Source organism: Saccostrea cucullata, unplaced genomic scaffold (assembly GCF_032062105.1).
Source record: "Saccostrea cucullata isolate Sc308-1 unplaced genomic scaffold, CSIRO_AGI_Scuc_v1 ctg7279, whole genome shotgun sequence".
In the NCBI taxonomy this organism is placed as follows: domain Eukaryota; kingdom Metazoa; phylum Mollusca; class Bivalvia; order Ostreida; family Ostreidae; genus Saccostrea; species Saccostrea cuccullata.
The window spans coordinates 30600-54811 of record NW_026933592.1 but is presented as its reverse complement, the minus strand read 5'-3'; the positions used below and the strand labels follow the sequence as shown (position 1 = coordinate 54811).

At 33.0% G+C, this 24212-nt stretch overlaps 1 protein-coding gene across 1 annotated transcript; it reads left to right on the top strand.

The window, feature by feature from the left end:
* Positions 1–2265: 2265 nt before the first annotated feature.
* Positions 2266–11815, top strand: LOC134238706 (inter-alpha-trypsin inhibitor heavy chain H5-like; the record flags this gene model as incomplete). Its single annotated transcript, XM_062720824.1, has 9 exons — positions 2266–2293; positions 3114–3332; positions 8072–8124; positions 8353–8510; positions 9025–9184; positions 10849–11071; positions 11258–11383; positions 11578–11657; positions 11747–11815. Coding segments are annotated over exons 1-9 (1116 nt in total), but the record flags the coding sequence as incomplete, so codon positions are not given.
* Positions 11816–24212: the final 12397 nt, after the last annotated feature.

The following is a 24212-nucleotide window of genomic DNA, read 5'->3' as shown; positions in this document are numbered from 1 at the left end:
ATTTTCTTGTTTACACTGCATTGTTTTCAACTGTGTTGTCCTCTCTCTTTGAAACTTTGTTGTCCCACGATTATCTCTTTCTGATCCCTACTTTACGCCTTTGTCTCTAAACGACGGAGCTGAAACGTATGAAATCGCCTTATAGTCGTTGCCTCGTAACAGAACCCTCTCAATACATTCTAAATACATAATAAAAGAATTGTAGTTCAATTCATTCAGTAATAATTTAATTTCACTTGTATCAAGCAATTTCATTGGCTGAATCATTCAGAGGAACATATAACATTTTGTATAACATAACTTGCCTACGTCACAATGAGTTACGTCAAAAACGTATTACTCCGCTTGACGTTACTTTTAAAATAATGCTCAATTTGAAGCCTTTTTCCGGAGGAAATATTGTCTCATTGTCTACACAGAAATTAAATTATAAGGAATGAAGCTAATTTCAACTTATGTTATCCGATATAACAAAACTTGGGGCAGTTTACGCTTTCTTATAAACCGCTTCGCGGTTTATAAAGCGTAAACTGCCCCAAGTTATGTTATATCGGATAACATAAGTTGAAATAAGCTTCATTCCTTAAATAAATGATAAAAAAAATTAAAACAACATTTAAGATTTAATATTAAAATACATGTTTATTCACCTAAAACGCACATAAAATGATTTTGAAAGAAATTAATACATAAAGACAAAAATTAACGCATTTGTATTAATGCTTGACCATGTATATTTCATATTGTCTACAATATTTTGGTTGTGTTTTTGGCAAAGGGATTACTCTTAGACCTGCTCAGATTTTCATTTTAAAAACCTACCATCGGAGGGGGAAGCTCACTCCTCCATGGCACCTTATCCCACCTCTGAAATTTTAAAGGTCCGTGTTTGTTCTGCTCCTGATTTGTTATGTTTGTATTGACTTAAGAGCTTGAATTCTGTTCGTTATTTCCACATATTTTACCCACAACTTCAAGGAATTTCCAAAAAAGGATGAGGAAAAAATAAAGTTACTTTATGTTCCATACACTACTTTTTATATTCAATGTAATGTCATTCCATGAACAAAGAGATCATAATATGTTGTACACAGACCTTTTCTGCATCCCATATTAAATTTTACCCCACCTCTGTCGATTTTTCCGTGAAATCCTGGCATACGATTGGTTGAAGTCTGTCACGTGAAGGCGGTGGATTACTTATACCCGGTCAGTTGTAAATCCATACCCGGTCAGTTGTAGATCTATACCCGGTCGATGTATTACGTCACAAACACAAACGTGACGTCATAATAGGCACAGTATAAGCGTGATGAAGCATTTAGCAGAGAAAACCATTTATAAACTACAGATAAAACGTAAATGTTTCATCGGTGGGGTAAATTCGTTACATAGTCTTTTAGTGACAGGGTACGGGATGATACCTGGTTAGTAAATTTCATACCTGACTCGGCTCCGCCTCGCCAGGTATGAAATTTACTAACCATACCCTGTCACTAAAAGACTATGTAACTAATAATCTCTTTTCCAAGAGTAACGTGTTATTAATCAATAAAATACAATGATATTCAACGACATCTAATAAACTTAAATAAAAATAAAAGCTTTGTGATAAAATTGTTGTAATTTATAGATAATCATTTGAAAATTGGGTATTCTTTTTTGGTCAGGTCTTTTCCTCTTGCAATATGTCTTGTACAAGAGGATTCTGTGTGAAGCTGTCTTCAGGAATTGATTACTGCTCAGGTGAATTTTTCCTACACAATACCAGTTGTAAAAAAATTGGATTTTCTTGTCCTTGAGAAATTCAAGTGCACATTATGCTTGCTTCATATGACATACCGGTACTTCATGCATACTTTGTTTTCCAGAATTTTTTTCTATTAAATTTCAGACTGCATGACTTAACATCGATTTAATAATGGATACGTTCAATGTTTCATATTAAGCTCTCAATTTTGGACACCATTTATTTTAAAGCAAGATTTTTTTTTTATTTTTTAAATATTTGAAATTTATATTGCACGTGAAACACTATATTCAATTTTCAGGCTATATTTATGCAAGTACATGTACAAGTATTATGAAATAATTTAATATGTAATAAAACTTCAATCCTAATATTCAGTGCCTAGCTGTCCCTTGACTTTTCGTTACTCAAGTCAACTGAATTTTTGCTACGTAAGTGTGAACAACGGAAAGAAATTCGCAGACGCACAGGCCTATTGTGAGACGCTGGGATGTCGATTAGCCGTTCCTCGAACTATGGACCATATGACGTTTTTAAATTCAGGTATATAGAGTTCTCTCAGTAATTTAACGACCATGAATTCATAATTAGTCACATGTTTTGCAGAGGTTTAATCATTACAAAGCTACACTGAAGTTCGTCATTTGTTTCATATTGCATCCGATATTAATTTTTTAAAAAGAAAACGTAGATCAGACCTTTTGTATTACCCAAGAAATGCATTGATTAATTACTAATTATTCTTAGCTTGCTTAGAAGATGCTTGGCAAATTATTATTAATTTAACCACATTTCTGATCAGGTTTTCGATTTATTGAATCTTTATTAGTTTGCTCGAAGCACGTTTTCAAAACTCTCTAATAAAAAGAACATGTATGATGTCATTCAAGTTTTAACAAGAGGGAAACAAAGAAGGTCATTATATTTCAGAATTCATAATTTAATAATATTGACAAAGGCAGTAAATATATCTGGCTGTATACTGAAGTAGAGCAGGTTTGAATTAAACATTAGTGGTGATCAATGTTTTCATATAATTTTGTTTATATATTGATGATGTTAAGGCGTCAATCGAGACAAATAATGACGTTCATTTTAAATACTATTTTTGCCCAACATTAAAAGACATCTTTGTAAAAAGACAAAGAAAAATAATTATCTCGAAGAATTAAAACTTAATAATCCTGTTGCTTTACATAAAGCACATATAATTGCATTAAAAAACAAAATTATTTGAAAATAGACCAAAATTTAATTGAAACTAGTATATGTACGAGTATATATAAGAAAATTAAAGGATTGGTGTATTGGCGTTTCTTTTGTATAATTATTTTTATATTTCCGTACTTTTACTGCTTTTCAGAGTTTTCTAATGGTTACTTGAACAACAATAAATACAGAATAGGAGGTCAGTGGAGCACTGAAGCTGGAGAATGGAGGTGGATTAATGGAAACGCCGTGTTTGATTCTGTCAATCTTAATTTAACAGACTTCGACATTTCTTCTAATAATGGCGATTTGATGTGGGACAGTGACTCAAATCTACGCCAGATAAACACAGGAAATGGAGAGAAATACTTGTGTGAGAAAGTTCTATAGTTTAGAGAGTTTGAGAGAGAAAAAGTTATGTCCTTAAAATTGCAATGTAGCATATGACTTTCAAGACAATAAGTCAAAAGATAAAAAAATAGAAAACTGTTACGCATTTGTACGTGATTTTTTTGTTTGTTCAAGAAATAAATCGCTACAGTATTGTCAAACCGTAGGCGAAGAATCGTTACAAAATGTAGAATGAAAAGTTTTTCTTTTAAAAAGGTAGACAATGTTGGAAAATTGTATTTTTTAAACTAAAAACTTTTCTTATATCCTTAGTGTCGACACAAAACCATTTTTGCAACATTTTGTTGTATTTCCTTTCTTCATACCTTCATTTTTAAAAATTTTAAGCGGATTCCCTGATTTGGATGATCTTTACAATAACTGACCGAAGGACATGGCATTCTTTCAGATTCTTATTTTTAGGTCAATATTTTTTTGTCAAAAACAAAACTTAAGATGGAGCTAACAGAAACAGATATGCAAATTTTACTAGTAAATCAATTAACACAACTTATTTGTTCAACCTCCATCCGCATTCAATTATTAATAAGATTGATTTAATGCCGTAAGAACAAAAAGGTTTTAGCAAGGTAATTAACGGGGACAAGAGAATGCTCATTTCTATAGTAATGCGTTATTCTATGATTAATACTTGTTTTCAGTGTGGTATTCTTAGATTATCTTGAGACAGGTCATTATCACTGTTAGAATGCCTCCCATTCACCCACAATAAAGCAGAAATCTGAAGGATCGACACGAAACGATTTAGGAGAAAATAAAGCCACACTGAATGAAAACTGCCAATAAACTGAACACATTCTTTCCTTAAACTGGATAAGTAAGAGATTTTTTTAAAATAATGGAACATTCTTTTTAAGCATAGATAAATTCTGATATACAACTCAAGGTAAATTTTTACTTTAATGAAAATCGTCAGTAACTTTGATCTGCTGAAAATACCCCATTCATAATCGTAGAAATATTCCCCTTTACCGTGTACAAATAATCGCTTGGAATATAAGACATTAGGTCTTTCTAGTCCTGAAATTGTCATTTTCAACATTATAACAGAGAGAGAGAGAGAGAGAGAGAGAGAGAGAAAAGAGGTCAAAAAGGACAATTTAGTTACTCATTAAAAACCACACAAAAGTACTGCTACAATGCAAAAAGTAAAAGATGTTTATGCGTGATAATTTTCAAACATTAACACCAATTACAGGAAAATTACAGAAAAGTGCATCGAAAAAGTAATAAATTATCCAATTAAAATCTGAAACTCATTTACTGTGAGAGTTTTGGTACATACAGTAGTACATTCTCATTGATCTTAGAGATTCATTTAGGGTAAACTTTCAAGTTTCTCTGTAAGGCGTGTATCGAATATCGAGTCATAAAAATTACCAACAATAGTGGCCATAATGAAATGCTTTACAACCACATTTTCAAACGATGAGTTTTGTCCATTAAAACAAATTTGCGGCAATGCGGAAAATGGCTTCCTTTTTTCCCGTGGCCATTCCTAAACTTAAACCAATATTGTAACTGTATTTAATATCTGACGACAGTTATTTCGTAAATCGGTGAAGAGTATCGTATTTATATAACCATATGTTAAATGTTTTTATGCATGCATACTACAAATTAAAAACTGACACCACTACGGAAGAGAAGTAAACATTCTGTTTGTCCAAGAAAAGTAAGTCTTGTTTGCTAATTTTTATAGAAGAATCATTATATTTATCCATTTTACTTTTCAATTTCAAATTCAAATTTTTAGATATAAAAGTACTTAAAGAACTGAAATCAAAAGCATTTCATCTTGCACTTTAAAATCCTATATTGAAAAATATAAGGATCAACGTATAATTACGTAAAATTTTACAGCTTGAATTTCCAGTATATGTCTTTCACAATTTGATTTGGTTTTTAGACGCAAGACAGTTGTAACAACTTCAATATCTAAGAAGAAGTATGAAATTGATGATGATATATCTACACACTTTAAACTTCCTCATCATCTCAAACTTGACTAGCGGAGAAGAATTGGTGAAAAAACTGAGTAGCGTTATGGAAAAAAGTCTCCAATTTTACAAATTACAGGTACAATGTATTCTCTCTCTCTCTCTCTCTCTCTCTCTCTCTCTCTCTCGAGCACGCACACATGTCTAACATTTAAAACATACATGTATTTATTAATTCAGAATTAAAATTATAATATTATTTAATTGCAAAACATAAAGGAAATTACATTTAAAAAAAAGTAATAAATGTAAAACAAAACACATGAACTTAAGTTAAGATCTGGCTTAGAAAAGAATTTGTTAGTTTTTTGATTGTTTTTAATTTTATTTATTTTTAGTTTTTTTTTGTACTGTCATCTGAAAAATGTAAAATTCACGTTTTTTTCAATCAAATTCAACTAACATCCTTGATATTCCAAAAGCTGTGTTACATTTACTTTGACTTAGGAATACTTCAAAGATCTCCAATATTTGCATCGCCCACCTGACGGGGACAAAGTCACTAAAGAGGTAGGGTGTAGACATTAATTCATGATTACATTAATTTCATTTATCATGTCTTTTGTATCAAGCCTTCGCGAGACAATGCTATATAGAAATCGGACAAAAAAGCAATCTAAAGTACAAACGAGAAGATAAAAGGTTAAAAATGATAGGGATATACCACGATATATATTGTGTATTTACATTTCTCAATGTTTTCTCTGTGATCACTTTTTGAAAGTTAGGTGAAATAATTTCTATATAATTTAACCGGAATGTAAATTTCGCCAAGTAAAAGGTCAGGAGCCTAATATGCTGTCTTTGTGTCTGACGTCATGGGGCGGGAACCATTGAAATTGACATGGGAGGCCTTGTGCATATATTATCTATTTAACAACATTTTAAAAATTATATTCATAATTTAATTTCAAGAATAAATATAAACATAAGGTATATCACTGTCTAGTTTTTGGGTATGCCAGGAACATCTATGATATTTCGAAACATGGGATGATTTATGCATAAAGGGTTCACCTTTTATGCAAATTACCCAACGTTTCCAACTATATATCGTTGATGCTGTGGCATTCCCAACAAAATGGACGATGATTTCTTAAATTTACACCAAGAAATATAAAAAGTTAAGGTATGAAAAGCTAAAACAAACCATTCAAAAAAGGCAAGAGTAAAAATTTATTGCTTGAGTTCTATGGTAACGTGCGTCTTTTTAATCTCCAGAAACAAACTGTTTATAATTTAACTAAAGGCACTAAACCTCAAGAAAAGAGTGTGGTTCCAGGGAGTAGATAAAACACACATTGTACCAGAACCATAGTCGATAAATATATTTTCACAGATCTTGTGTAGAGTTCCATGTTTGCTTAAGGTATGTCACTCGTGAAATTTGTTAAATCAAGGATTTATTGAGAAGTATATTTTGGATAAGTACTCATTTAGAGTGACTAAAAATTGCAGAGAAAATAGGGGGTCAGTGTTCATCTTACTGATCTACGGTACAATGAAGTTGACCTTTTTGCACTTAAATTTTGACTCTTTGGTTAATTACTTAAACCTTTATTATATTTCATCAGATGTAACCATGGCAAAAAATATTATCTTATTTTACGTAAAATATTTTGAATAATATTTAGCATTGAAAAAATCTTGCAAATTAATGCGCGTAAATTATTGTGTGACCTTTTTGCACTAAACGTAACATATTTTGGGGTATTAAAAAACTTAATAGGCTATAAAACATTTTCTTAAATCAAGCTTTTTACGACTGAAGGGCTGATCAGTCACAGGTATCGAGTACTTTAAAATAATGAAAGAAAAAGTTGGGGTCAGTGATGTTAATTTTGAAATATTGGTCAAAATATGTGATTTTCAGGCAAAAAATGGTGTTAATTTTATAGTGACTAATTTGACATATCTTCATTTTTTGGCAAAGTTTGTTGAAGGAAGGTGCAAAACTTGTTCTAAAAATATAAATTAAGACCTATATGAAATATTCCTAGCAATATCGTAATGGAAAATATTCTCCGAGTAAAAGTATGTGAGGCTAAATGTCCAAGATATTAAATTTAATAAATGTGCAGATTTGTAGAATTATCGCTTAATATCCTTCCACCACAAAAAATAATCCCTCACAAATCTTGCTTCTTTGTAGCTTTTTGAGCAGTTTTTTTGTTGAATGTTAAAACATTAACATTGTTGAAATTAAATATGTTATAAAAATTGAATTTTGATAAATAATGTTGAAGTAAGAGGTTCTGAATGAACCTTTTCAAAAAGCTGACGAGTGACCTACCTTAAACTGATAAGATTAACTGATATTCCCTACGATTTGACGTAAAATACGTCATAAAGGGGGCGATATCTCATCATAAGATCAAGCGGTGCATTAGTGTTATTTTTAACTGCTCACAAGAAATAAAATATTGATTAAATAAAAAATTAACAATTTTTAAAGGTAACGAAACTTCCAAATTATCTCTTCATATTTTATTCTGTCTTATTGTAAATGTTGAATTTACATGACATGACAATTCCATTATACAAAATAAGGTTCATTTTAATTATATTTCTAATGTGGTGTCTTCTTTCTTTATTTAGATAACTTTATCAATAAATCAAAGGATTTTAAAAAGCGTAACTGCACTACAACTCATCAAAGAAGCTTCTGAAAGTGCAAAAACTGAATCTGTTTCTTGCAAAGGTCTGCAGAAATGTGAAACGTCTAATATCCCGGAGACTGACATACACTACTGGGTAGGAAAACATATCAAAAAAGTTACGTCACAATGGTTGATATTGCTAGAACTTTCTTCTATGTACTATCTGTGCTCTAATTTGAAAAAAAAATTATTTTTTCCATGGTATACACAACATGAGACAAACTAGCCAAATAAACAACAGTCAATCAAAGTGAACTTTAAAAATGTGTGTATTGTTTTTCTTTTAATGAATTGTGAATAAATTGTTTTATGCTTTTCACAGAATGTGACATATTCCCTCACTGATTTAATTGATATCATGGAAAGTAATGCTCAGATCCACTACGTAAACAAACAGATTTTAGCAATGGAGGATGGAACTATGATGGTTTACCCCTTCCCTCCGAGTGGTATTTCCTCAGAAGTTGTTAAACATTACAGGTAATATGACGTCTTAAGCGATAAGCTGAAAAAGGTAACATGCTTTTTTAATAGTGAATCTATATTATTAAATCCTTCTCAAACTACATCAAAGGATTCAATTAAAAGGACATGGTTAACTTGTAAAAATAGATAAACAGTGCAAAAAATGTTTGTTTTCTTGTGAAAGTTGAGTTCATTTATGTTAAAATTGTTAATGTAACGCGTCTGTAACATACATTCAGACATATTTTAGACGAAATGTAAGTTGAGATGTAGGCCGTCACCAGAATCAAAACATGAAGGCTTGAGAAGAGAAGTGAATGTTGGTGAAAGTCCCTGTCCAATTTTCTAAAGCAAAAAAAAGTTGACCTCAAACTTCACTAACAAAGCATCTTTGGTTAGAGGGTTTCTAGGGTTTGAAACAATTGAAAGTTAAAGGTCCCGTAGGGAGGTACTCATTAAAAGGATGCATTGTGTGATGTATTTTATTTTACTGTGAACTATTAAACTTTTCCCTCTTGTTTTATTTCAGCCAACTCTACGCATCGACACTCAGTCCAGTAGAGAAAGACCTGGTCATTGTGATAGACAGGTCGGGATCCCTGGCCGATGTTCACGGAACCAAAACTCTGTTACAGATAACCATTGAAGCTGTTACCTTTGTACTGGAAACACTCACTGCTAACGACAGGGTATTATCCTAAAAAAAATCTTAAATTGACTGATTTTGGGATAATAACATTTTTTGAAAATCATTTTTAAAGAAATCATTAAGATTTTAAACTTATTTATGTTTTTACAATAAAATCAAGGATAAGTGGAAAAATTGAAGGATTTTTTTTGGAATGGTAAAAAAACGTGTTCTAAATTTTGTACATGTTTACATACATGTAAAAACAGTACAAAGTCGGCTAATTCTGCACTAAGGACTCATTATTTCTGTAAACTTGAAGTATTTATTATTTATTTCCTTTAACAACAGTTAATTCCCTCGTTTCGATATGTCCTAGTGAGCTTGAAATAAAAGATACCACTTATCTGTTTCGTATTTAGATAATTTACTCGTAAAAGAAGTTAATGGTAATGTAACGACCGTGTTTTATGATAAACGTGATGACTTTAACCTTAACTTCCGATATTTATGCAACAGTACACCTTCATCACCTACATAATGATATTTTTTTATGTAAGAAAAAATTTTGTTTATACATAACCCTCAAGTTTTTCATGTGTACATAATATTTTCCCCAATACATTTTGTTAATTATTGTACTACTAATTCAACATTCAGTGGGTGAATCCATGTAGAAAGAATTGCAGTGTAATTTTGGTTTAAGTTGGGTAAATCTTATCGAACTTGTAAAAACAATCATTGTTTGATACTTAGACAAAGAAGCTATTTTTAGAAAGATTATTTGTCTTGGGAACCAGTATTTCATGTCCATATTTATAGGTAATGCATCGCGCGAGGGACAGGAACATCCCAGGAGGTCCGTAGTCACGTGAACCCCAAACTAATCCGGATCAAATTTCAATTACCATCATCATTCCTTTGTTCTAACTTCAGCTGGTTGTACATGCTGTGTTTTTTTTTTTTGTTATCCCACCCACCTTCCCCATACTGCACCGTTTGTAATATTATGTTACAGAAATGTTTTAAATGTTTTAATTATATATACATGTAAATACCATCATTAGAGCTCTCACAATTTTTGATGAATTCCTGTTTAACTGCCTGCCCCCCCCCCTCCCCCAGTCAGAATTTTTTCTCTCTTTTTCCCCCCTGCATTATGGCCTGTTTTCCCCCAATTCAGATAATTTTTTTCTGCATTATGTAATTAATTAAGTCAAATACTAACTGACATTTTTCATAATGTAAGGCCATTATTAAACACTGAATTGTCGACGGATTTTTTTTACGTTATTTCCCGATCAAGACAAGGAGCACACGATGGGTGTGACCAGTCGGCAGAAGATGTTCACTCCTCGGCACTTGACCCCACCCCTGATGTTTTGGAGGTCCGCGTTTTCTCTGCTCAAATTTTGTATTGTTTTTATGAACTTTTGATCTTGATATTGAAAGTCAGTCCAACAAATATCAAGTCTTTCATCAAACTTTTTATTTGCGCGATGTATCCTAAAAAAAAGAACCATTATTTGCCAAAGGATAAAGAGGGCAATTCAGTCATTGAAATGATTTCCAACAACTGTAAATTGTTGAAATAAATTTGGATCAAAATTTTAATGTGCACTTTTCTCCCCAAGATTGAAATGCTTTAATCCTTAATTTAATTAGGTGTATCCCATTATATATGTTGTATTTCTAAGAATGTTATTTCTGGGATTGTCAAATTAGATCGGGATCGTGGTGTTTGATACAGGAACCGTTGTTCCGGGCGCTGCTTCTAGGAAATGCGTGGGAACCAAACTAGCTAAAGCGACGCCAGAAAATGTCAAGTTTCTCCAGAGCATACTTCAGAACATTCAAATAGGAGCGAGAACAAACTATGAACTGGCTCTGCGAGAAGCATTCAAGTTCTTCAAACATTCTAATTACACAACAGAAAGCGAACAAAGAGGTGACAGAGATCTTAATCACTGACATTTTAATTTTTCTTTTTTTAAGGCTAAAATGTATTTAACAAAATAGATACTCATCACCGCGAAGGTTTTGTAAAAATGATATAAGAAAAAGAATGAATTAAAAATATACATCAAAATTATGGTATATACGTCTTTAATTATTGTACTTTTGAATTCTTTAGAAAAAATCATCCTTTTTTTGACGGATGGATTGCCGACTGTTGGGAAAGATCCTGTCAAAACCATTGCAGAGGAGAACAAAATTTTGAACAATAGTGTTGCTATTTTCACCTATGGCATCGGACAACGTAAGTTCAGTCCCTCTCGACATTTACCCGGTTATTTATCCTTGCAGTGTCAGATTCACATTGAGAACAGCTAATTTACGATGAACTTCTAAGAACTGTATTACTCTAGCCTCTCTTCGGCATATAACATTATTATGACACTTGTGTTAACCCTTTGGGTACTGTAACTTATTTTTTTTCTTTTCTGTCAGTAGTATTGAACGATACAATTGTTGATGTTCTACAAAAAATGACTGGCCAGGTAGAAAGTGACCCCAAATACGGAATAGTTCGTGTAAGTGCTATATGTTGCTTTCTTAAATATTGAATTTTTTCATAGATACTAAATATTTATTGATGTTTATTATATTTACTCTTTTAAAGAAAGGCGAATTTAAAAAGATCGCCAATCCTTCGAAATTGCAAGACATTCTTGCCTCATACTGGAAACCATTTAGAAAATCAGAAAATCGTATAAGAGTGTCCCTTCCTTACGATGACAAGTCTAATTTAGGTATTAGTATATCAAATTGTAAAATAACTATATTATGATTTCAAGAATATCGATAATGATAGAAAAAAACATAAATATATATTTAGAGAATTGTAAATATTTTCGTTTTGGTTTAGGTTTTATTACATCTCTTTGCAAACAACTTCATAAAAAAGACAAGAAAATATTCGGAATGGTGTGCATCGACGTGAGACTATCCAGTCTTTTCCGAGAAGTTTTCCTTTTGGAAAACGTTAAAAATTCCTATGCTTTTGTAATTGATGGCATGGGACGAACATATATACACTCTTCTTTAAAACCGATCGCTTTGAATTCTGATGCTGTGATTGTGGATATTGAATCACTTGAAAGAGACGAAGCTGTTGCTTCTATTCTTGAGTCTATGAAAAGGTAAGATACTTACCTTTTTTCCTGGTCTAAAATTTATCAAAAAGAAATCTACAAACAAATCAAATCTGTTAAAAGAATACAACACGAACGTCCCTAAACTCCACATTATTTTTCAATTCGACTATCAATTCATAGGCTTCAAGGTACGTACATATGTGACAAATTGGACGCCTTATTCCACGCAATGGATATTTGAGTTTTAATATTTACATGTTATATACTCTGTATATAAATTTGTATAGGCTGTGTGTTTTTTTTTTTTTTAGATCGACCAATGTTGGTTTTGTTCACTTTTTTATTATAGTATGAAAAAAATTATATTCATTTTTTTCATACTATAATAAATAATTAATGTAAGGGCGGTTGACGATAGAAAAATAAAACCAGCTTTCGTTTCCTAAACTAAAGTTTTGAATTAAGTATCAGTGTATAATATTTTCCTAGATAGTCAAATTTGAAATATTTGTGAGACTTTGTGGTGTTTTTTTTTTTAATCAAAATCAGTTGGGGTATATCGAATCAACATATCATTGAACATGAATATTTGTGAATGCATGAATATCTATGCAATAATGTAGGTCACAACCAAAAACGTATTCAACTGTTGTAGAAGCTTTTATATTACATCGATCCATATACGAATACAAAAAATGCAGTTTGGCTATTTAAGGAAACAATTATTACCCATCGCAATTCCAATAAGGTTTTTAGAAGCCGTGAGTACGAATACCCGCCGCAACTGTCCAAAGCCGATAAAAAATAGGTAGCAACTTTTTCTTTGCCAAACGCCCGAATTTGAAGTGAAAGCTCCGGGTATCAGCTGAGATCTAAAAACCTGAGGCCCCATGTCACCAGAGGCGTTGTATAAAAAGAGACCTGTCAATGGCCTATAAGGCCAAGTTAATTTCTTAATTTGAGACATTTCTCCATGGCTCATGGTAACGTCTCTATACAAAGTGGAAAAAAAAACCCGAATAGGACTTAAAACAACATACATTCAATCAAGCAAAGTACCGCAACATCTGGTCTCTGTTGATATTGCTAATTTCGTAAATTGTATTTGATAATTCACAAAACAATTTAGAAGAATTTATAGCAAACCTTAAAAACCGGGAGAAAAAACTCTCTTACTTGTAGAGGAGAGTCAGGAAGCCAAAGAATTCTCTCAACCAGGGTTTCCTCTCGTGGAAACACTTTTATAGACGGGGTGCAGGAAAGAAAAATGTGGTCAACCTATTATTGGAATCCCGTGAGTACCTAAAAAGTTTATATTAGTCGTAAATAAAATATTTTGGCATGTATTTTAAATTCGACAATAGAAATTATGAAATATACTATAGATAAGGAATTAGATTATTTATGAATGGAAATTGTTCTATTCATATATTCCAGATAAACATGGTTTGTGTTCACAGAAACTTGCTTAGATATAACAATATAATTAAACTGATGTTTTTTTAAACGTTTCAAGATAAATTCTCTGATTTTAGCTAAAGGGAACAAACCTCTCTTTGTGTGTCGTAATAACTGAAGGTGGTGGGGAGGTTTTGTACAATGCCTCTTCTCCTTCACCAGAGAAGTTCAACTATCATCGCCTTGACCTCCTGACTTCGACTGGCGGAGCTTGTAATCACTTCAACCGGTATGCATCTAAAGGTAGTCTAAATACACTTACATTGAAAATGTGAACGTGGTCCTCATTTCTTGTTTATCAACAGTTGTAATTTTAAAATTTGGATTATACATTCAAAATAATTGTTTGCAAAAAATAAATTTAGGAATCATGATATGAAAATTCTTATACATATATATTTTGCCTTCACTCAGAAAAAAAAAATTTTACAATAAAATAACTACCAGAGAACAAATTATTTTGCTTAAGAGAAATAATTTTAACACGTAGTTTTAATGTTTCAGAATATTCGACAGTTCTACTGACTCCCAAAGCTTTCGTGGATCCTGATTTTAATCTAGAAAACGAGGAAGATATTAATGATGTCTTGTCCTATACAAATTTTCTGTCCGGAAAATCGTCAACCGATCCCGGTTTCAAAGTATGTATTTTTAAAGTTCCTCTTTTATTTGTATTTGATACGTCAAGGAAAATTTACATTGACATTTTGTGACAATGAAAGATCAAGTGTAAAAACATTACCATTGGGGCAAATTTATTGTTTTCATTTTTTTTCTAGAATTGAGTAAAATACATGGTTTGTTTTAATTTTTAATAATAAAATCAAATAATATTGATGCTAATAAACAAAAAGACTACTTAGAACCACGAAGTACGTTTCTTCTTTAGTGAAGGTTTTTTTTTGTCGAGGGGGGGGGGGCTTAATTGCAATTGCAAAACATCTTATTCATAACACTCTGGTCAGAAACACATATCTAAAGGACTATGGAGTAAGGTGTGAGACATAATCTTCAATTGTAGATAAAAATTGATAAAATCAACAGCATTTAAACTTGTTTTTTAACTTTAAATACAACCATTCAACCTGAAAAAATTAAAGTCCAGACTTTTTGATAATATTGACAGCTGCTTTTCCAATGCTAATGGAACTCCTTATTTTACTCACCTTGTCATTGGTAGTTTGCAAAATTATTTTGTTATAAATTATTCTGATTGTACTCACAAGTACTCTTAAGTTGGTATCAAAAATATTGAGTTTCTGTAAGGCAATATCTATGTAGTTTTTAGAAACCAGATTTTCTAAGAGTCTGTTAGAATTTCATGGGTACAATTATTCCTCGTTATTATCCGACCTACTTTTATATTCATATTCATATGATGCAGAATTTTTCCAAAAATCGTATACGTGAAAAAAAAATACTTGCTGTGGCATTTACTTATATCAACGACTTATTGTCAATTAATATTGTTTTTTTTTTTTAAATTCTTTTGTCAATACGATATATCCCGGTGAGCTTGAAATAAAAGATGCCACAGAGACCGATACATCTATTTCATATTAAGATATTTCACTTGAAAAAGGCGTTAATGGTAATCTAACAACCAAGCTCTATGATAAACGTGATGACTTTAACTTTTCTATCGTCAACTTCCCTTACATATGCAGCAATATGCATGTACTTACATCACTTGCATACGGAGTTTATATATCTCAGTATTCGAATAGCAATTCGAATAACAAGTTTTATGACCAACGAGATGATACTTTTCAATGTTCAACTTGTTGTGAGGGAAAAGCTGCAAGAGTACTGTGCAACAATATCTTCGAGTAGTGGTGTGAATCAGATATTAAAAATTCCATGGAAGTTCAATTTGAAAAATTTGAAATCAAAAGATTTTACCAAAATCAACACCTTAAAAACTTACGACTTTTCAACTTTTCAATCGTCAACTTCCCTTGTATTAGTTATGCAACAATATACCTTCATTACCTGCTTTACGTATAGTGCAATTTCTAAAGTGGGGTAAATAATGGAGAGGCAAGTTAATGAAACAAGAATATCAGCGTTCTCGTTTAAAATCAACATTTCGTAGTTTCTATGGTCGATACAAAGACGTTGTCAGCAAATGCAATTTATCATTCAGTCAAATGATGACTGACGTTTTTCATTGGTAGTCCATTATTTACACACTGAATTGACGAAGGATTTTTCTGGTATATCCCGATCATGACAAGGAGCACACGACGGGTGTGACCGGTCGGGCCCTCTCCTCCAAGGCACATAATCCCATATCCGATGTTTTGGAGGTCAGTGTTTGCCGCTACTATTTTGTAATTTTTAATTTAATTTTTTTTCTTAATTTTTCGTTTTTTAATAGACTTTTAAGCTTGAATATTGGTTATCTCCTTTTAAGTCATAATGATATAACGAAAACAATATGAAAGCTCAAACGTCCATTCAACAAAACTAAATTCGAGCAGAGCAAATACGCACAAAATCATGGGTGGGGTCAGGTACCATGGAGGAGTGAAGAGATGTAGAGAAATATTACCAAATAAAGAAAGATTGCGTTGGGAAAAGTGTCATTTCGTTAAATTCGTCGTGCAGGTTGGTTTTTGGTTCGCCCCATAGTCCCTCTCGAATGGACGTAGAAATTGTTAATTGGTAAAACGAAAGCGATTTTATATCTGAATTTCGAGTTCAAAGTTTGATTTACACCACAATTAGAATATGCCATGGTACAGTATCAAGTGTCTCTTTTACAGTAGTTAATATTTATGTAAGGAGCAATTAATGGGGCTTGGTTAAAATTTTTTGGTCTTTATTCAACTGCTAGTATATTAAAACACCAGTAAGTATGTTTTCAGCACCAATATAGTAAAAAGAAGAGGAAGGGCGATAACCCTTTCGGTGATTTTCGTTTAGATGTTCAGTACATCAACGTAGTCCATTATTTTTATTCTTTCTATTTCAGACATCCATACTTCAAAGTGTAATTGCAACCTATTATGCAGAGCAGCTTTGGTTACAGTTTCATCACAATCCCTCAATTTGGAAATACATTGGAACAGAAGACGGGGTCTTTAGAATATATCCGGGAACTCAGCTTCCACAAAATTACGACCACACTCAGAGACCCTGGTAAAGTGTCTTTGTTTCCGAATAGCTGTAAGCTCGCCTGAGACTTTGTTGACCTTTCTGTCTGTTGCTTGTAGACTTTGCAAAGTGTCGAATTTCAGCATAAAAAAATGACAAACTTGCAACGAGGGATCCTCAGATAAAGGGGTTCAAATTTGTTACCATGAATGGGAATCCCTCTTCTTGGAACACAGTTAAGGAATCTACTTAATGACATCTTTAAAATTTCCTTTTTTTAAGAAACCTTTCGAAAAAAAATTCATTTGACAGTGCAGCAAATTTCTCCAAATTATGACCAGGGAGTGCCACACTAGAAGAATAAACTTTAAGAGAGGAATATAATATAAGTGTACTTAAAAAGCGTGCTTCATATTTTAGGGTTTTGTTGCGTACAACGGTGCTCTTATTCATGAATATATTATTATATACAGTTACTTAATTGATCCGAAGGGTCGTATATAGTTGGCAGGCGCGGATCATCAGATCTAACGAGACGCGAAGCGTCGAGTTTGATCTGATGATCTGGAGTCTACAATACCCGAGAATGCTTCTGTTTCCACTGACTTGTAAACTATCAATATGAGTTGTATTTTACTTCGTTTCATACCAGTTGATCTGCCTTTTCTTGGCAAGGACTTTACCGGTCCCCAGAAAAACGCGCTAAAATGTAGTGTCGCCGAAGTATATATGAGATTGCGTGAGCGATCGAAAAAAAAATTAATACGTTTTTTTTTTTTTTATTGTTGCTTTTATATTTCAAAATCTAATTCTACTGTTAAAGTTTACTTTAAAACTTCGTTTTTAAACTAAGTGTTTAACTTCGTTCTATGAAAAAAATAATAAATATTGTTTATCCTTGGAAAAAATCGACAAAGGATAAATCTGAAGGAAACGAGTTCGGAGCATGCTTAGTGTCATTTCTTTGGGACTTAGCCATCCTTCCTTGTAAACAAACAAACAAAATGCCGTTGAAGCTGATTTATGACCTTAGAAAAATTACAAAAACAACTGAATTTCTTAACTAATTTAAAAGAACAAGTCACTAACCCTAATCTATCGGAGAGTATGCAAGGACGAAGACGTTAAGACGAAATCTCCCAGGCAGATGCTAGACTAACCCTAATTATATAGTCGAATAATGTACGAGGAAATAATAATCTGTTTGAATGCCTAACCCTAATTCGAATACTAGTGCAAGGACTAACCCTAATCAGTCGAATAGTATGCAAATTTAACCCTTATTAGTTGAGTGACGTAAATCATAGTCCAATGAGCGCGAGGATTTTGCGGATCTGGGGACCGGTAAAGTAAAGTCTACCCGATTAATATTATATATTGTTGAGATATATATTTCTAATAGCTCGAGTTATTTGTTATTTTACAATTTTATCTAGCATCAAGCTCTGGCCAAATTACACGAGGTCAGTATTTCTGAACTGCTCAATTCTAAGCATGAAGGATATGAAAATAACAAACAGTATTCAATATCAAAGTCCATAAAACAATACAAAATAGGAACAGAGCAAACACGGACCTCCGAAACATCAGAGGTGGGATCAGGTGCCATGGAGGAGTGAGCATCCCCTGCCGACGGTCACACCCGCCGTGTGCTTCTTGTCATGATCGGAAAAACGGAAAATCCGTCGTCAATTCAGTGTATAAATAATGGCCTCACAACATTTGACTCAATGATCAATCATATTTGCTGACAAGGTCATTGAATCGACCATAGAACTTACGAAATGTTAAATAAACAGATGCTATGTTAATTAATCAGTAGTTTCTTTATCTTGTTATATGTATTTTACTTATGAGATCTACATTGAAAGCTTTCATCGGTTCTCGGATGCATTTTTACACAAGTATGTTTCATACTGTACATAAATTTTCAATACATCATTTTTAAGAACCGAACCCAATTTAATTCATTTCAAAGTATTTTAAGAATAAGGATCATGCTAAAATAACGATTCATTTCTTTTTAGGTATAAAAGATCGATTGCAAGGCGAGGTCAAATTGTGATAACTGGGCCATATCCTGATTTATTGGGAAGTGGACATGTTATTACTGTCTCAAAAACTATAGAAACCAGGTAAATGAAGGTAGTGATAACGAGCGATATATCATGTAAACAATAATACCAGCAAATATATTTTTTGTGCGAAAAGCAAATATTTTATCCAAAAATGTGGAAAAAATCAAATGACAACCATTTACATGTACATTCTTCAAGTCACTTAAAACCTTGGATGAAGCCCATTTTAGAAATCTAATAACACATCTACAAAATATGATCATTGGAATTCAAAACAGGAAAAAAAGATTGAATAAAAAATTACTTTACCTCAACTTTGAAGGGATCTCTGACCCATAGACTTAGAGTTGAAATCCCAACTCCTTCAGAATTACACAATAAAAAAATGTCCATGGATTGATTTGCATTTTTGGATTGTTTTTGAGTAGAAAAAACATAATAAATTCCTAGAGTATGAAAAAATCCAATATACATATTTTTTGTGATCAAGTGAGGGACTTTGTTCTAATTATATACAAATTTAGATTTTTGATTTTTTGATTTGTGTATTTATTTTATAATTTAAAGACAATTTCGAAATCTTACAAATTTCCGCAAAATTATTACTCTTGGAAACAATTTATTTATATAAAGATATAAATGTATCCTTAAAAATAAAAGTACTCGTGCATTAAATGATTCATTATTTTAGCTACCATCGCAACCAGCAAGTGTTTTTAGATAAAGTCAAAATCGATATCAAAGTGAATGAAATGAAAGGAGAATATGACCGGTAGTAGAAAAAACAACAACATTCTTTATATTTATCTTACCCCTTGTATAGAAGTATTTACATAGAAAAAAAAATACTTAATTAGATATGTAAAACCTCATGTATGCATACAAAATAAGATCTATAATAATTATAAAAAATAGGATGATATCATATTGTGATTACCTGTTGTCTACTCACACACAACTTTCGTTATATATCTTTTTTTTTTTAGGATGTTGATGAATAATACGTTTCTAATCGGTGTTGCTGCCACGGACATTTCAATAACGTATTTCTACCAGTTCATGAGTGAATCTTCACTTTGTCAAGAATCTCCAACAAGGCGAGACATATTATTTAATGCATAAGGATTTTATTTTCCCAATAGTTCAATAGTTTGTATCGTAAAAATAAATATTCAGGGCAGACATACATATTTGATATTTCAGATAATGAAAAATTTAATTTATACCCAATATTTAAGCAATTGATATATTCCATACTTTTGAACTTGAATGTTGTTCGCTGTCTCCATATATACTTCATCATGTTTATTGAATTTCTCTTTTAAAAAAGTGTAGGTTATAACATCTGACCACCGACTTGCTGCATATGACTTTAATTGAGCTCTTTGAATTCGAACTTGCGTACAGATATTGTATAAGAATTTGCTTTGCATTCAAACGGAGTTATAAATGTGATGTCATGCACGAATTAAAAAAAAACGTGCATGAGATCTACGTATTAAAGAGGTTTAGATCAAATGTTTAGGTTTTTTTGTAATTTCTTTACTGACTAAATTTTGCTTCTCTTTGAAGATGTTCCGTGATAGACGACAGCGGAATTCTTGTCTTGCATGATGATTTTGTAGACATTTCAACAAAATCTCTTGATATTGAAGATATCCATATCACGCAAAAGGTGAGTCAATCAGTGTAACTTAAAAGGAGAATTTCAAATTATCATCTCATTTGGATATACTTCATCCGTGAACAAATGCAATAAGTTTTCACTGTGCTTTACAGATTAAGAATAGAAAATGATATACAGTTTAATTACCAAAACAGAAGTTTTTGGCTGATTACATGTACATGTATATGAAGAAAAAAAAAGTTTCATATGTGTTAAAATAATCTAGTTTACCTTAAACGATCTAAACAATTTTATATAACTTTTCGTAGGAGCCTATAATTGCAAAAAACATGCTGGAAAACGGTGTTCTGAGCCGAAAGTCGTATTTAGATGTGTACAAACGGAGATTACAGTATACGTTTAGGGTAAGTTTTGGATAAAAGAATTTAGACTCAAAGATACGCCAGTGTTTTTATCTACGACTTGTTTAATATGAGGAACTCTTTTGGTTTTAGGAGATCGTTTTGTGTATGTCTGTTCGTTTTATGTTTTGGAGCCAAAAACTTGTGTTTTATAAAAACTCTCATCCTGTTAGTTTTTCCTTTATTATTGGCGTGGTGGCAGCGGTGGGATTATACTCGAACCCAACATCCAAGGTAAAGGAATTCCCGGCAAACGACGCATAACAGGGACAGTTTTCACGTTAGCTGTTTACAGTTTATGAGTTTACTCTTACGGTCAAACACATCATGGCCGGCAATCGCGCTCCAAAACAATGATCCTTGATCAAAAATGAAACAATTACAACATTTGAGGCGTGGAAGCAAAACCTACAGTATACACTTTCTCTCGATCTGAACTTCGCAATTATCTTAGTGGACGGAGCAACATGGGCTAAGAAAACCCCAGCAAATCCTAGACGTGGCCTTGCCAATGACGGACAAAACGTGACCGAAGAAGCACGGTGGACAGCTGCACAAAAGGTAGCCCTACTTGGAACTCATGCTCGGACAAATCGCTAATTATTGCCCAATCATCTCAAGGAAGACAATTGTTAAGAATTCCACATCTGTGAAGTCGATATGGCAAGCTATTCGAACACATTTTGGATTCCAATTTACAGGGGCTCATTTTTTAGACTTTGATAACATTCGCCTGGAACCAGGGGAACGACCTGAAGAGCTGTTTCAGAAATTAACCAGCTTCAATGAAGACAATCTACTCCAACATGGAGGAGGCATAATTTACCTTGGTGAGCCCCCTGAGGCTGATGAGGAGTTATCACCATCCCTCGAGAACCTCATCACATTGACCTGGATCCGTCTACTGCACAAGGATCTACCACACCCCTACTAATGTGTTCGGAACCTTTTATTTTTCGGTGTTCTGCAAATCATAAAACCCGATGAGTTCAGAGTAGCTCTGACAATTGCTCTGGCGAGAATTAGCGAGATTTCAGCGAGATAGGGTAAATTATTCACGGAAATGTGGCTAGGAAGTGACTAGCACGTGGAGACATGGTAAACAAAAAAGTTATGTTGCGTTTTAGTTTTCACCACCCTATAATATCATTCTGTAGAAATGTACTTCAATCGATCTTTCTTGAATTCTTTCAAGTTTAAATTATTCTTAAGTATTCTCTATGATACAATTTTCTGCTGTCATGAATTAAAATTTCTTTATGGACAAATATTTTGCATGGGAACCGAGACTATATTTTTTGTCGTCAGATTAGCAAATGAGGCACCAATGTGACTTTAACTGAAAAATCAGATGAATGAGAATTGCATTATGGGTTACTATGAATACTACAGGAATTTTACCTTGATAAATTCCTTTATCGTTCTATCGGTGAATGCAATTGTCATGCAGATTCACTGGCCAAAACACATGATCACGAGTATAGTTATGAAAAAAAAAGTTTTGTCCATTTAAAAGCTTAAGATATGCGGCTCGTTTTCCTTACCCTTGAAGAGCTTGTGTTCTGAACTTGACACAAACTACATATACATTTTATCAAATATATTTTTCTCTAGTTAACAACAAATTAAAAACGCCCGTGATACTCTTCATAGTTTCTAATGTTTGCCTTTTGTTCATGACTTTTTTTTTAATTTTGCACTCCATTGACATAATCATAGATTGACCTGAACCACGTGTTCGAAGTAACATGTAAACGTGTATTTGGCGTAAACGTATTCAATCAACAATTGGTCAGTTGCTCGTTTAAGAAACTCAAAGTGCGCATTAATAGCAATAGCCATATAAGGCAAACAAAGGTTTGTCAGTGTAGATGATATTACACATTTTTTAACAGCGTATCGGTCGCTAGTGAGCTGTAATTTCTGCAGTTAACTATAAGATGTATTAATTGGTATTTAACCCCCCCCCCTTAAGCCACCCATTTCTGTTGAAATTCATGAAAGTCTTTCAGAATGGCGTGGAAACACATTTTTCACAGGACATATTTTCAGAACAAACAGGCTATAGCAATTTCCAACTTACTGCCAATTTTATTTATAAAACCGGATTCCCTATAACCTTTGAATAGGTAAACCTAACCCACGTGTCTTGAATTTATTGTAGTCACAATAAATTAAAAGGGTGTACCAGCCTTGGTTAAACAACGTTATGACCCAGAGTTAATGTGGGAAATGTCATCAAGCTAGCCTTAAACCAGAAATATCTTTTTTTGGACAGCCTTCTCGATGAAATGCGTTTGAACAATGATGCCAAAGTCATTCGCGCAGCCTTTAAAAGCTACAATCCACCTCCGTCCACAATGCAACGGACTCAACATATTCGCACGAAGACCAACAAGGTATGCCCATTATGCAACACAAGCAGGAAAACCTACGCTCTGATCATTTTCTAAGCACCTGCAAATTCTTACCTCAAGATGACGAGCCAGACACCTATGCGCTAGCAATAAACAAGGGGGGGACGATGCTGATGAGGAAAATAGTCCAGTAACCCACTCCATGACGATCAACTCTATGACCTGGAAGAAGTCCCTACTTCTATGTCACATGTATATCAGCACAAAACAATCTCCACAAATGAAAGCTTACTACAATCAACATGTCATCCACATAACATTAGACAGTGGAGCAGAAATCAGTATGAATAGAGCGTGCGTTGCTGAGCTCCTTATCACTTGATGTCAAAAAGTCCACACAACATGCGTTACAGGCTGAAGGCACCACTCCGCTAGAAATAGTAGGTGATACACACTTTGATGGACCCAGAAAACATAACGCTACATGTTGAGGCCCTAGTAGTGAAAGATCTTGATGTGGACTTCCTAGCAGGAATCCCATTTATGTGTGCTAATGATATAAGTATGGAGGCGTTACACAGCACTTCATGAAATTATGATTGGTGACCTCCGTGTTATCCATTACCATACTCGGGAAGGAAACCAAAAGCACCACTTTTTATGCGAACTCATGCATATGTTATGAAGTCCTCATCTACCACAGTATGGCCTGGATCACACCTTGAGCTTGACGTACCAGAACACATCCCAGCTGCGGGTACAGTGGCTTTTGAACCCCGCGGTGAATCTCGATGTGCACAACACATGTGGCCTAGATTTGAAATTGTTGAGGTAGTAGCAGGAAAAATTCGCATAGTCAATAATACAGATGAACCCAAGCAACTGAAGAGAAATGAACATTTCTGTCAAGTCCTTCCTACTATACCGGCATCAAACAACACTAATGAGACAGTGTGCAGTTCCTTGCCAAC